The 14,534-nt window shown below is 38.3% G+C and overlaps 1 protein-coding gene across 3 annotated transcripts in view; it reads right to left on the reverse strand.

Annotated features, from left to right (window-relative positions):
• Positions 1-7,022: 7,022 nt before the first annotated feature.
• TFRC (transferrin receptor) overlaps positions 7,023-14,534 on the reverse strand; it is a 34,285-nt gene continuing 26,773 nt past the window's right edge. For all 3 annotated transcript variants that reach the window (XM_040484841.1, XM_040484840.1, XM_040484843.1), the window contains exons 15-19: positions 13,946-14,004; positions 13,649-13,730; positions 11,927-12,148; positions 10,673-10,813; positions 7,023-10,048 (exon numbers count right to left, since the gene is read on the reverse strand). In XM_040484841.1, coding sequence (XP_040340775.1) covers positions 9,806-10,048; positions 10,673-10,813; positions 11,927-12,148; positions 13,649-13,730; positions 13,946-14,004 — 747 coding nt within the window. In that variant the 3' untranslated portion in view covers positions 7,023-9,805. The remainder of the gene's footprint in view (positions 10,049-10,672; positions 10,814-11,926; positions 12,149-13,648; positions 13,731-13,945; positions 14,005-14,534) is intronic.

Raw genomic sequence — 14,534 nt, forward strand, 5'->3', positions numbered from 1 at the left:
TGTCCCAAAAATAAATAAACATTGAAAAAAAAAATTAAAAAAAAAAATAAAGCAGTTGATTTAACATCTTTAGTGAGTAATTCCAGTATCTGGGCTTCCTCCGGAGTGATTTCTGTCAATTTTTTCCCCCACCGTGGGCTGTACTTTCTGTTTCCTGTTTTGTTTTGTTTTGTTCTTTTTACTGAGAATTGGACATACTGAGCATTATGTTGTGGTAATTCTGGAAATCTAATTCTCACTCCTCAGAGATTGTTAAATCTTGCTTGTTAAGGATTAAAGCCATGTGTTTGTGACATTTCCAAACTATTTTTGCAAAGTGTGTATTGCTTGTGTGTGGTCATTCAAGTTTCTGTGTTATTATCTCTGCAGTCAGCCAGTGACCTGACAAAGATTTCCTTAAATGTCTGTTTCCCAAAGAGAAATCATGTCTCTTTAAAACCCTTGTAAGTCACTTCAGCCAACAGGGGCTCAAAAGCAGTGATCAAAAGCACTAAGTGTCAGTCAAAACGCACAACTCTTGATATTTAGAGGACAAGATCCTTATTGCCTACCCTGGCTCCAGGAAGCTGCACCAGGATCACGGGCCACCATCCCTCCTCTCAGCTTTCTGCTCTGAGGCTGGGAAGTGGGGGATAGTAGCCACTACAAGAAAGGCTAAAATTGACTAGAATTTACTGAAATTTACTATCCTCTTCATCAAGCTCTACCCTGGACTTTGCAAGCATCCAACTAGACTCCCGAGCTCCAAAATAATTACTTCAGACAGGTCTTGCCAGCTCAATAGCTATTTACGTGAAGGAATGGCTTCCTACTCTGCCATCTTCCATGATATTACTTGATATTACTTCACTTCATTCCTTTTTATTGTCAAGTAATATTCCATTGTATGTGTATACCACATTTGGGTTTTTAGTTTTTGACTATTAGAAATAATGCTACTATGATCTCTCACGTGTAAGCTTTTATGTGGACATATGTTTTCATCTCACTGAGGTATATACATAGGTGGGATATTGCTGGGTACATTGATTTTTGAGCATTAAGCCTACATTCTTGGAAGAAATCTTACTTGATCGTGGCATATAATCCTTTTACACAGTGTTGGTTTTCAATTTGCTAGTATTGTTTAGGATTTTTGAATCTATATTCATTATAATATCGGTCTGTAGTTTTTGTAACGTCTTTGTTAGGCTTTGGTATGTTGTATTAGCCTCAACAGTTTCCTCTTCCTCTGTTTCCTGAACGAGTTTGTGTAAGATGGGTGGTATTCCTTCCCTAAATGTTTGGTAGAATTCACCAATGAAATTGAGTCTAGAGTTTCCTTTTTGGAAAGTTTTGATAAATTTTATTTCTTTGATACAGAGCCATTCAGATTTCCTGATTTTTCTTATGTTAATTTTGGTTAAGTTGAATTATAAATAAATAAATGTATCTACTTCGTGTAAGTGGTCTAATTTTGCTGGCATAAAGTTGCTCATGGCATACCGTTATTCTCCTTTAATGTCCAAACAACTTGTGGTGGTAATCTTTTTCATTCCTGACATTGGTGATTGTTTTATATGTTTTTTATTTATTTATTTGAGAGAGAGAGAGAGAGAGGGAGGGAAAACACACAAACAGGGGAGAGGGGCAGAGGGAGAGAACCTTAAACAGCCTCCATGCTCAGCACAGAGCCCAACGTGGATCTGTCTCACGACTCTGGGATCATGACCTGAGCTGAAATCAAGAGTCAGACGCTCATCCGAGCCACTCAGGCACCCCTATGTTTTTCTTCATCAGTCCAGCTAGGGGTTTTTCAATTGTGCTTTTCATTCCAAAGAATTAGATTTCGGCTTTGTTATCTATTGTCTGATTTCCACTTTATTGATTTTTGCTCTGTATAGTATTTCCCTTTGTCCTATTTCATTTGGGCTTACCTTGCTTTTCTGTCTCTAATTTGTTAACGTGGAAACAGGTCATTGATTTTAAAGGTTTCTTCTTTTCTGGTATATTTAAAACCATAAGTTTCCCTCTAAGCCATGACTAATAGAACTTTCTGCAGTGATGGAAATATTCGATTTTCTGCTGTCCGATACAGTAGCCACTAGCCATGTGTAGCTACTGGGCACTTGAAATGTGGTCAGTGTATCTGAGGAATTTGAACCTTTTTTTAGATTTTTAAAAAATGTTTTTATTTTTTGAGAGTGCACGTAGGGGAGGGGCAGGGGGTACAGAGGATCTGAAGTAGGCTCTGCACTGACAGGCTGACAGCAGCAAGCCTGATGTGGGGCTCAAACTCACAAACTGCGAGATCATGACCTGAGCCAAAGTCAGACATTCAATGGACTGAGCCACCCAGGTGCCCCAGGATTTGGAACCTTTAATTCTAATTAATTTAAATTTGATCATGTGTGGCTGGCGGCTACTGTAGTGAGCAGCGCATCTCTACTGCTTTACCGCATCCGCATACTTTATATCGTAATTATCATGAAGTTCAAATTTGTCTAACTTCTCTTGTGATTTCATCTTTGGCCCATCAATTACTTTAAAAAACGTGGCTTAATTTCCTGATGTTTTGGGGGTTTTCTGGATATCTTGTCATTGATTTCTTGCTCCACTGTGGTCAGAGAATACACTATGTATAATTTCAATACTTCCATTGACACTTGTTTTACAGCCCAGAATACGTTGGATCTTGATGCATGTGCCATGCGTACCTAAAAAAATGTGTTTTGCAGTTGTTGGACGTAGCATTCTATAAATGTCAAGTAGATTGAGGTGGCTGATAAAGTGGTTCAAATCTTTTGTCCTGATTTGTCTATTGACTACTAAGTGGGTGTTTAAAATTTACTACAGTGGGGTGCCTGGCTGGCTCAGTCAGCAGAGCATGTGACGCTTGATCTCAGAGTCATGAGTTCAAGCCCCACATACGGCATGGAGCCTATTTAAAAAATTCTTTTTTAATTTTTAAAAAATCTACTATGGCAAAATTGTCAGTTACTTCCTTCAATTCTTTAAACGTTTTATTCACGTATTTTAAGGCTATTAGGCACATACACATTTATACTTGTACTATCTTTTTAATGAATTGTTCCTTTTATCATTATGAAATGTTCCTAATTTTTATCCATGGTAATAATCTCTGTATTGAAGTCTGTTTTACCTGGTATTTATATAGCCACTCTAGTCTTATGCTAATTTGCCTATTCTATTTTTTTCCATCTTTTAACCTTAAACTCATTCCGGCTTTGGCTCGGGTCATGATCTCACAGTTCGTGAGTTTGAGCCCCACATCAGGTTCACTGCCATCAAGCCTGTCAGCATGAAGCCTGTCAGCATGAAGGGGGACTCTGTCCCCCTCTCTCTATCCCTCCCCCACTTGTGCTCTCCCAAAAACAAGTATCTTAAAAAATAAAAATAAAGTGTTTCTTACAGGCAGCATATGAATGAGCTTTTTTTCCCCCTAACCCACTAACAGACTTTTAATTAGAATGTTAATAGGTCAATAATGAACTCTGGCATACCATTATTCTATTAGTTTTTTGTCTCTTCTTTTTGTTCTTGTCAAACACTTCAGGTTTTACTACCCTCCAGTCTGTTTGCTTTTATTTACTTTATAAAGTCCCTGGGTGGTTTTCTTGTTTTTTTTCTATTTTTAAAAAAGGTTTATTAAAAAAATTTTTAATGTTTATTTTTAAGACAAAGACAGTGTGAGGGGGGTAGGGGTAGAGAGAGAGGGAGACACAGAATCCTAAGCAGGCTCCAGGCTCTGAGCTGTCAGCACAGAGCCCGACGCAGGGCTCAAACTCACGAACTCTGAGACCATAACCTGAGTTGAAGTTGGATGCCCAACCGACCGAGCCACCCAGGTGCCCCAGTTTTATTTTTGAGAGAGAGAGCCCAGGTGCAGGAGCAAGGGAGGGGCAGAGAAAGAGGGAGAGAGAGAATCCCCATCAGGCTCTGCGCTATCAGCGTGGAGCCCATGGAGCTCAATCTCACAGTGAGATCATGACCCGAGCTAAAATCAAGAGTCTGATGCTTAGGCACCCAGGCACCTCCCCTTCTCTTTTTTTAAGTTTTATTTATTTATTTTTGAGAGTGGGGGAGGGGCAGGGAGAGAGAATTTTTTCTATTTTAACCAGTTTATCACTGTAAGCAGTCGGAGGGTTGGGTTGCAGGGATTTCCATTGTGATAGTGGAACCAACAACCACCCTCCCGTGTATGCTTTTATCAAGGTTTCATGGACATTCTCACTTATGCAGAGACTACTTTGAAAGTATACGCAGGAAACTGGTGACTGTGGAAAGAGGGAGAAATTGTGAAAAACAAGAAGAAAAAGTTTTCAATCAGACTGTTCTGTACATTGACCATTAATTAGTATGTACAGATTTTCAAAAAAGGTATTAACTAGTCAAAGAAATCCATGTGAGATGCATTAGATGTAGCAAATGGTAAAGGCTCTGACTGAACCACCTAAAAAAGTAAACCCATTGGTAGCCGTAAGGAAGCCATTCTGATGTATTATATTCCAAGGGAAGTGTATCTTATAAATAAACAGATGTCTTCAAATATATTTGTTTAGGCCTGTCTCCTCACTCACCATCTTTTCATGTAGGCACTTCCCCTCTATAGAACAAAGCAGTTTCATTACTGTCTTGCTTCTTCCTCAAGGATATGCATGTGGCTACTAATTCTCACAAGGGCAAGCTTGGACACAGGTGAAGCAATTAAAAAGCCTCCCTATTCTAGGGGCTGCAATTCCTGCAATCATACTGAAGGATCCCAGCTGGCACTTGTAGTGATGAGATGAAACCGTATGATGGTTTTGGTAATTGCACAGAAAGCCTATTAAAAAAAAAGCAAGCAAGCAAGCCCTACCAATTATGCCTTTTGCTATACAGCAGCAGTGTCCACTCACCGTAAGTAGCTATTGAGCACTTGAAATGCGGGTATTCCAAATTGAGATGTGCTAGAAGTACAATGGATTTTGAAGACTTAACTCTGAAGGAGTATAAAATATCTTGGCAGTAATTTTAATGCATACAGGTTGAAATGACAGTATTTTGGATATATGGAGTTAAATATAGAAAATTTTCACATATTTCTTTTTAGTTTTCTAATGTAGCTATAAGGACTTTTTTTTTTTTTAACGTTTTTATTTATTTTTGAGACAGAGAGAGAGCATGAACGGGGGAGGGGCAGAGAGAGAGGGAGACACAGAATCGGAAGCAGGCTCCAGGCTCTGAGCCATCAGCCCAGAGCCCGACGCGGGGCTCGAACTCACGGACCGTGAGATCATGACCTGAGCTGAAGTCACGACGCTTAACCGACCGAGCCACCCAGGCGCCCCCCTTTTTTTTTTTAATTTAAAAAAAAAATTTTTTTTAAGGACATTTAAAATTACTTAGCTCATGTTTTCAGAGGGGAGAGTCTTACTAGAGTATTCTTAACAAAAACTCATGACCAATTGGACATCCATATGCAAAAAAATGAATCTAGACACAGACCACATACCCTTTACAAAACTGAATTCAAAATGGATCATAGACCTGAATGTAATATGCCAAACTGTAAAACTACTAAAAAACAGCACAGGAGAGTATCTAGATGACATTGGGTTTGGCAGTGACTTAGATAAAATGCCAAAAGCTTGATTCACGAAGGAAATAATTAAGTTGGACCTCATTAAAATTTATAAACTCATGCTCTGTAAAAGACATTGTCAAGAGAATGAGAAGACAAACCATAGACTGGGGAAAAAATGTTTGCAAAACATGTATCTGACAAATGATGGTATGGTTATCCAAAATATACAAGGAATTCTTAAAACTCAACAATAAGCAACATGAACTCAACAATGAACAACCCAACTAGAAAAAGGGGCAAAAGATTTGAACAGACACCTCACCAAAGACATACGCTGATAAATAAGCATATACGAAGATGCTTAACATCATGTCATGGGACAAACGGAAATCAAAACAAGATTATCACCGCACGCCTATTAGGATGGCCAAAATCCAAAACAGTGGACACCACCAGATGCTGGCAAGTATGTGAAGCAACAGGAACTCACTGCTACAGGAATTCACATCGTACAGCCACTTTGGAAGACAGTTTGGAAATTTCTTACAAAACTAAGCATACTATTTCCATGTGATCCGGCAATTGTACTCCTTGGTCTTTACCCAAATGAACTGAACACCTGCCCACGTAAAAACTGTTTAGAGCAGCTTTATTCATAGTTGCCAAAATTTGGGAGCAATGAAGAGGTCCTTCACCAGATAAATGGATAAATAAACTAAGTTACATCCAGACAATGGAATAAAATTCAGCACTAGGAAGAAGTGAGCTATCGGGCACCTGGGTAGCTCAGTCAGTTAAGCATCTGACTCTTGATCTTGCTAGGCTCAGGTTATGATCTGTTGGTGAGTTTGAGCTTGGTTAGGATTCTGCTTAGGATTCTGTCCCTCCGTCTCTCCCCCTCCCCCACTCATTCTCTATCTTGCGTGCGCACTCTTTCAAAATAAATAAACTTTTAAAAAAGTGAGCTATCAAGCCTTAAATGCATATTACTAAGTGAAAGAAGCCAATCTGAAAAGGCTGCCTACTGTATGATTCTAACCACGTGACATTCTGGAAAAGGCAAAAACTACAGACTGTAAAAAGATCAGTGGTTGCCAGAGATCAGGCAGAGGAAGATGAAGAGGCAGAGAACAGACGATTTTCAAGACAATAAAACCATTCAGTATTGTATTATAAATGGTGGATATGTTTCATTATAGATTTGTTCAAACTCACAAAATATACAACACTGAGAGTGGACTTTATGTAAACTATAGGCTTTCAGCGATAACGATATGTTGATGTATGTTCAATTGTAACGTGTACTACTCTGCTGGGAGATGCTGATAGTGGGGGAAGCTGGGCCACGGGTGAGCAGGCAGAAGAGTATATGGGAACTCTACACTTTCCGCTCAATTTTGCTGTGAACCCAAAAATGCCCTAAAACAATATAATCTATTTTTTAAAAAATGACAACTCCGTGTTCAAGCATTTTATTAAATCAGATAAGGAATTTCCACACTGTTGCACATACCAGTTTGGACACAATTATAAGGGCATATCATTTGTTTACAAAGATATCGATGAGCAGTAGGTTGGCAAGTCTAATAAGCCATGTTTAGCCAACTAAAATTTCAAGAACATTCAAAGAGGAAACACAGTAAAGGTCATGCAAGTTATAGAATAGTGAATCATGATAGAGCTCATTTATCCTTTACCTTCACAATGCACCTGATATCTATAACCAGACAAAATCTGAAGTCCAGCAGGTTGTCACTAGTCAGATACACATTTCATTCAGAAATATTACGCCTCTTACCACTTACTGGCTTTTTTGATTAGAAATAACTCAATCCTCACTACAGAAAAGAGGTATTTGAAGAGATCTACTGCTGTAAAATGTATGCCCATATTCATAGTATGTCTTGAAGTTACTGAGCTTTCATTAAAGTGTGGTAAAGCATGATACCCAAACCAGGAATCCCAGCTATGACCTTTCCACTTAGCTACACTAAACACCAGTTCAAGATAAAACACCGTGAAGACTAAATAGACCATGAGCAGGTGAAACAATTCAGTGAGGCTGTAATAATCTAGACCTATGTTAACTTCGGTAAGGGACGTTAAGTCTATGGACTTTTTCTTAGGTGGCAGTTTCTTAGGGTGAACTGCCCTATAACAAACAACTGATTATCAGGTTTATAATGATGGTGGACTAGAAAATAAAGTCTTTACTCATGTAGCTTCAAACTTACTTGTTCACATCTCTGTTTAACTTAAAACCACCATATACTAACGGGTAGGGAGACATGATCAAGGATCCTTTTGCAAGCTTTGCTTCCCTACACATTTCACTCCCCCAGCCCCCTGAGTCTCCTATACAAGTTTCCCCTGATTTAAGCTAAAAGATCAATTCTGGATATAAACTTGTGTGAACTAAGTTTCCAGGACATGACATGCAAATAAGGGGATAAAGTTAAATTCATTTGTCAACAGCAAACATTGTAAATGTGGACTACCATCCCACTAAACAGAAGACCTGGAGAAACCACAAATATAATAAAACACTACATTAGGTTTAAAAACAAAGACTCTCGAATGAAGTAATTTTATTTTATAGTGGTTGAATTCACCCACCAAATGTTTAATGACCATAAAATGTTTCTGCAACTAAAACTAAAAGAGAATTATAGGGAGCTGGGAATACATGTTAGATACTAACGATCTTCAAGCTTTGAAGATGTCATTGCATGAAGAAAATTATGGGAAACACTGTTCCCGATAATTACGTACACCCTTAGTGTAACATATGGAGATCACTGTCTCCGATATAGACACTGTGGTAGGCAAAAACTACCTTGTTCTTTATACATTATGGAAGACACTGCTCCCGATAATGTGAGTTACGTTTGTGACAAAGGTACTGGAAATTTTGCAAAATTCGAATTAAAGTTACACCTTGGATAAATTGAGCCGTAAAATTTCACATGTATGAGTATCACAGCCTTTAAGTGACATTAATGTATAACTTAGTCACAATTCCTTCCCTTTAAGAACTGCCATTTTTATCTGGTTGACTAAAATTCTAACTTGATTAGCAACTCCTAATTCAATTGAATTCTTCACCAATATTTAGCTTTATAATTTTATTTGGCGTGTGGCCGTTTTTTAAAACCCTCAAGTGTTGACCATAAATGCAAAACTTCCAGTATCTGTTGGGTTTTATTAGCAGATGCTGCTTTTATTAAAAAAAAAACGACAGTATAACTGTCATAATTATGGAAGGCACTGCTTCCGATAATTATCTTCTATAAAAAAAACACCATTTATAGTGAACTCTGTCACTGATAAATAAACAATAAATATCTCAGTGCCAAAATGATAGAAAGCTTTTCCAAAAAATTAACACTTTGGCCAAAATTTGGCAGCGTGTTCTTTAAAGTCTGACAAACTGAGTTTGAAATTAAACACCTAAAGCTGGTTTTCTTTCAAAATACTTTGGGAAACACAAAGACGACAAAAAACTAATACAAAGGCTTATGGGGCAGGGGCAGAGGAAAAGAAAATCTAGGTCTTTGGCTTCTGGTCTCCTCTTTTCATAAATAATCTTGAGGTTAACACATTAAGGCCTTACTCCTGTGATAAACAGTTGAACCTCACTTTATCTAGCGGAAGGACCTCTGTTTCAGACCTCACTGGCAAGAAAACAAGTCCCATCTCTTCTGAAAGTTAACTGTTTCATTCAGGGATGTGGAAACCAGCTAAATCCTTACGGAAGGCATAGATCTCATTTGGAGAATAAAGTCTTACAACCTGGTATCTCCTATCCAGCATCAAGTGCAGGTGGAGGATCCCACTAAGCTACCACTTCCAGCGTCCAGGAGACACCACCTCCCTCGCACTTAGAAGATACCGGTTCATGTCCTTAGGATTTAGAGCAATAGTTTACGTAACTGGTTCTGACTTTGTCATAACTCTAACAAGAAAGAGGCAGTTACCATACAACACATTTAAAATTTTAGAGATAATCAGAGAAAAGATTCTATCATGAACATTTTTAAGTGGTTATTCACTTTAACTTGAAGTGCAGGTACCTACCCTGTATTAAAAGCTGCTGCCTAAAGAAATCTAGTGGTACCAAGATGGCTGGGTAGAATTTTAATATTAGGTTTTGTAGCCCTACTAAAAATTTAGCACAACCAGCACAAGTCTAAAAATCACACTACCCTGCTGTTCTCATATAAGTTATGGGTACCACATTTAAAACTCATTGTCAATGTCCCAAATGTCACCAGAGAGGGCATTTGCAGCCCCTTGAATAGTCCAAGTTGTTAGAGCCAACTGGTTTCTAAACAGTGTTTCATTAAAAGCACTGATGTTTTCCTGGCGCAGCTTCAGATGCTCTAGTAATGCTGACAGAGTGTGAGAGCCAGTGCCCCAAAAGATATGTCGGAAAGGAGACTCTCTCGGAGATACATAGGGTGAGAGGAAGTGATATTCCACCTACGGAAACAAAACATACATGAGAACTTACACCGTGCTGGGACTTTTGGTGTAAGGGCCTGACACAGTAAAACAACGGCCATTTTCTCACTTGAAATGTGAAAATTCCCCCAATTTAGCAATGTGGAGGACCAGGCTACTTATCTTCTAACATTAAAACTATAATCAATCAATCCTTTTGTATAGTCTATCCTTTTGTAAAAGTGAACTCTAATTATATTGGTTTTTTTTAGTTGAAGCATATACATGGAAAATTTACAAGCTTCTACTGTAATCGAGTCTTCTGCCTCTTCCAGGCAGATTAAGATAGAAGCAGTTAAGGGCTGAATTAGAGAAGAGGAATACAGAGAAAATGATAGCTAAAAATCATTAATGATTCCTTCTTAAAAATGTTTCTTAAAACTTAAAAAAGGTTAATACTGGGACAAATGTCTCTTGGACTTCCAGTTTAGATATACTGGTTCTAGATCTTGCTAATAAGTAAGAGTTAAAAATCTGTGCTCAGTTCTAAAGCAGCAAATGATGCTAGGCTCCTGGAGTTACTACTCTGCTTTTTAGAAATGCAAGGCCCACCAGTTAAAAATTAACAATCTTTAGTTCTTCCATTTTTAGGAGTTTACTTACTCTCATGATACGGTCATTGATGTCCCTCATGATAAATCTGTTTGTTCTCTCAGCATTCCTATAATCTGTTGTCAGTCTGGAGGTGGCACGGAAAAAGTCTCCACGAGCAGAATACAGCCACTGTAGATTCAGACCCATCTCCTGAAGCAGAGAGACATTACGTTCTTTAGTAGATGTTGTATTTCTAAGGATGTTATACTATATACCTTTCTAATTTAGTGATAGCAAGGGAGTTGGTTCTGGTAAAAGGGGGTGGCTTGTGGACAAGCTCAAGATGCAGAGAATGGTAGACTTAGGCAGCTTGCCCAGGAGGCCCCAAGCTCTATAGAGTGGTATGCTCATATTTGAGCCCAAGAGATGGCACAATTTTCCACTCCTAGTCTCATAAGGAAGCCGTCCTCCTGGAGAAATTTAACATAATTAACTTAATATATAATCCTGTGTAGTATATTGTTTCCAGTTCAATTTCCCTATGGGGGAAAATTTGAAAACATTTTGGTTCAGTGAACTTCAGAGTCTAGTGATCTGTCTCCCAATTCCCACTTTCTGATCAGTTACAATTAGTTTCAAGTTTCAAGAAAGCCATAATCATTAAGATTTGTTTATCAGTGATTTGCTTCATTTAAGGGATCTCTGTTAAATTGACTTCTAGTACCATAAAACCAGTTAGAAGCCACATATTAATACTAATTTGATTTTTTAAAAGATTCTACTTTTAAGTAATCTCTACACCCAACGTGAGGCTCGAACTTACAACCCTGAGATCAAGGCACACACTCTACCAACTGAGTCAACCAGGTGCCCCATTATTAATTTGGTTTTATCAAGTATTTGAATACTAGGCACGTAGGATGAACACTAAGTAGGACTGTAATTACTGACTGTGTTCTCTCTAGCTGTGACATCCCTGAAAGGCATATATGATATATGGCCCAAACTCATAGTTTCAAAGTCATGGTTGAGATCTTTGTATTCTCTGGATTCTCTTCACAGGTTGCTTGGAATTACAAAAACTTAACATACCTTAACAAAAGTTAACATAGTTCTAGACTCTGAAATACCTAGTGTGGTATATCCTAGATTTATAACCCACAACCTCTCAACTTTCAAATGAGTTAAAAATCTAAGAAAAATGATATATCAGTTCCCTTAAAATGTACTTTGGCTACCCATCATGTCCTTTCTCAGGAATAGCTAAACATCATAATTGCTTGATATTTCAGCAACAAGAACCTGATTTTAATTAGTACTTACTTTTATGTCTGCTCTGAATCGGCTCACATCCCTCACAAATGAAAGTATTTTGTCATTATACATCTCATAGTTCAGGTTCAATTCAAGATCATAGGTAAGTTTCATTATAAGCTGACCAGCTACTTCTGCTGCTGCACGTGCCATTTTGTTCAACTGAGGAACTTTCTGAATGAGTTTCTCATAGACATCCATGGTAGTACCCAAATAAGGATAATCTGTGTCCTGAAAAACAAAGCTAGGTTAATGTACTCACAGGAGGGTCATAAGAGTAGGAACCTCACATTCATTTTCCCTTCAAGGTGATAACAGTTGCAATTCATCCCTTGCTTCTAATACATACCTACTCCAATTTTATCTCACATCCACTACTTTAATATCACTCTTGTTATTTCCTCTGAATCTGACCTACTCCTTGAATGACTACTTTCTTCTAGATTCTATAGAATCTTTGTCCCATCACATCATAGACCCTGAAAAGATTTCTAGCCGAATTTCTTGAGGTTGTATCCTTGTTTTCTTCTCTGGGAAGTTTGGTTCATTAAATAAGGAAAGAAGAGAGCATGTATGAAGTGTGCTTTTGATATAAAGCATCACGCTTAGACCTGAATTTACCTTCTTCCTAATGATTCAGCACTCGATCCATTCATACATGTTACCTTTCTAACAAACATGTCTGATGCTCACAACTTCTCTCCACCTTGATTAGACAACTTAAGTAACTACTTTTTCAACTCTATTCCCTATCTTTGTCCTTGGTGACAATTTCACTGCCAATCCTTTGATCTGACCTCAATTATTCACTTTCAGACTATACACTTCTGTATTACCTGCTAGGTTTTTGACATCTGAGAAGTTTTTAAGAAACCTTCTGGAGGTCAAAAGAAATCATCCATAAACCTCCACAACGGTAGCACCTGACATCCAGTTCTTCCTAATGTACTAAATAGATACTGTGACCAGCTATTTCAATGCCATCCATACTGCTGTTCTAGCAGAAGGTGAAGGGAGTTCCACCTATGTTAATCTCTGAATCCAGATCTTACATCACTCCCTAGCTCCAAGCCTTTCCCCTCCTAGTTCCAGGCCAAAACACTTAGTGATAAGAAGTCTTGTGAGGACCTGGCCTCCAGAGCATCAATAATTTGATGCCAAAGTCAACAGCTTCCACCCTGACCTCCTACATTAACTCTAGGATCTCTTCAGCCCTGGGAAAGCCCACTACAGGGCTGGCTTTCCAGCTTCAGCGCAGAAGCCTTCATCATTTTGTTTACTCATCGTGGCTTTCAGGGCCTTCTGATGACTCCTGAAACAAGCCTATCTTGCTTTCCTACAACTTGGTCAGTTCAAAGTTCTGTGTCACAACAACCTTGTACCTGGTTTAGGAGATTAACATCTTTGGACAAACGTCTAGAACCGTATTTCGACAGGTATCAAGAACAGCAATGTCCAGCTGAACTTTCTATTTGGTGGAAATAGTCTATACCCACACTGTCCAGTAGGTAGCCTTGTTATTAAAACTCATCATACCTAAGTGAAGATGGTTTAGCAAATAAATTCCAATGCTAATTAAGCTGAGAATAATTCCACGTTAAGACTGATAATAAGGGAGCATGTAATAACTGCAGGTGTATAACTTCTGACAACATTTCAAGTACTTTAGGAAATTTGGTCTCAAAACTGATGAAAGGGCTAAGATATAACTTGACAGTTCTTCATACTTACCTCACAAAAACAGAAAGAAACTGCTGGGATTCCAGAATACGCAAGGAAAGGGAAAGCAGCATTATCCAAAGAAAATTTCTCACTGCAAGGAAAGCAAGAATGTGTCTCTAGGTTTTCTGAAGAACAGCCTGTGCTATCATGCAACCCTACCCCTATCCCCAAATAAATTCTTAAAATGACTGTATAGGTGGTAAGCTCACTGCAAGGATAGGTTTAGATCTCTACCTAACATAGCAGGGGCTACTGGATGATTCTGCTTTTCTACTACTAGTTGTTCATTCACTTTTCTCAACTTACACTTTGTTGATCCAATTGCTGTCCCGATAAAGAGACTGCCCAGTAACTGGGTGTTTCACCTATAAAAGGAAAAATTAATTTGTCACTAAAATGAATCTTTCTGCACACATTCAGGCTAGTCACAAACATACTTCGATCTGTAAACAGTTATAAAAAATTTTTTATTGTTTCTTCTTGAAAAAAATTTAAGACAGCTAAAACAATCTCCAATTTCTAAAGTTATTCCTCCTATGCTCATGCTGCCAGTTCCTTTAGTTACAGCAAGAGAAAAAATGTTTTCCTCCTTTAACCATTTTAAAGGTGGCACAGTTTTAAAAGCCCTTTCTAGCCTTCACGATGCCTACCTTATTTCTGGCTTTTTCCTTCTAGCACATTTTATACTACTGCAGCCTAATCTGCACATTACTGCCTTGCTGGAAACTCGATAGCAATTCCTAGTTTCCCATAGGATCAAGGCCAAGTTCCTGACCCTTGTTTCCTCCATCTTTAATGATTCCAATATATGGCCTCTAAGCCCATTAGCCAAATCTTATTCCTTCCTATTGCAAAACCACGGTCATTTGCATGTTTGTTTTTACCCAGTGAATAT

The sequence above is a fragment of the Herpailurus yagouaroundi genome, unplaced genomic scaffold (assembly GCF_014898765.1).
Source record: "Herpailurus yagouaroundi ecotype Mexico unplaced genomic scaffold, PumYag 162, whole genome shotgun sequence".
Lineage (NCBI taxonomy): Eukaryota > Metazoa > Chordata > Mammalia > Carnivora > Felidae > Herpailurus > Herpailurus yagouaroundi.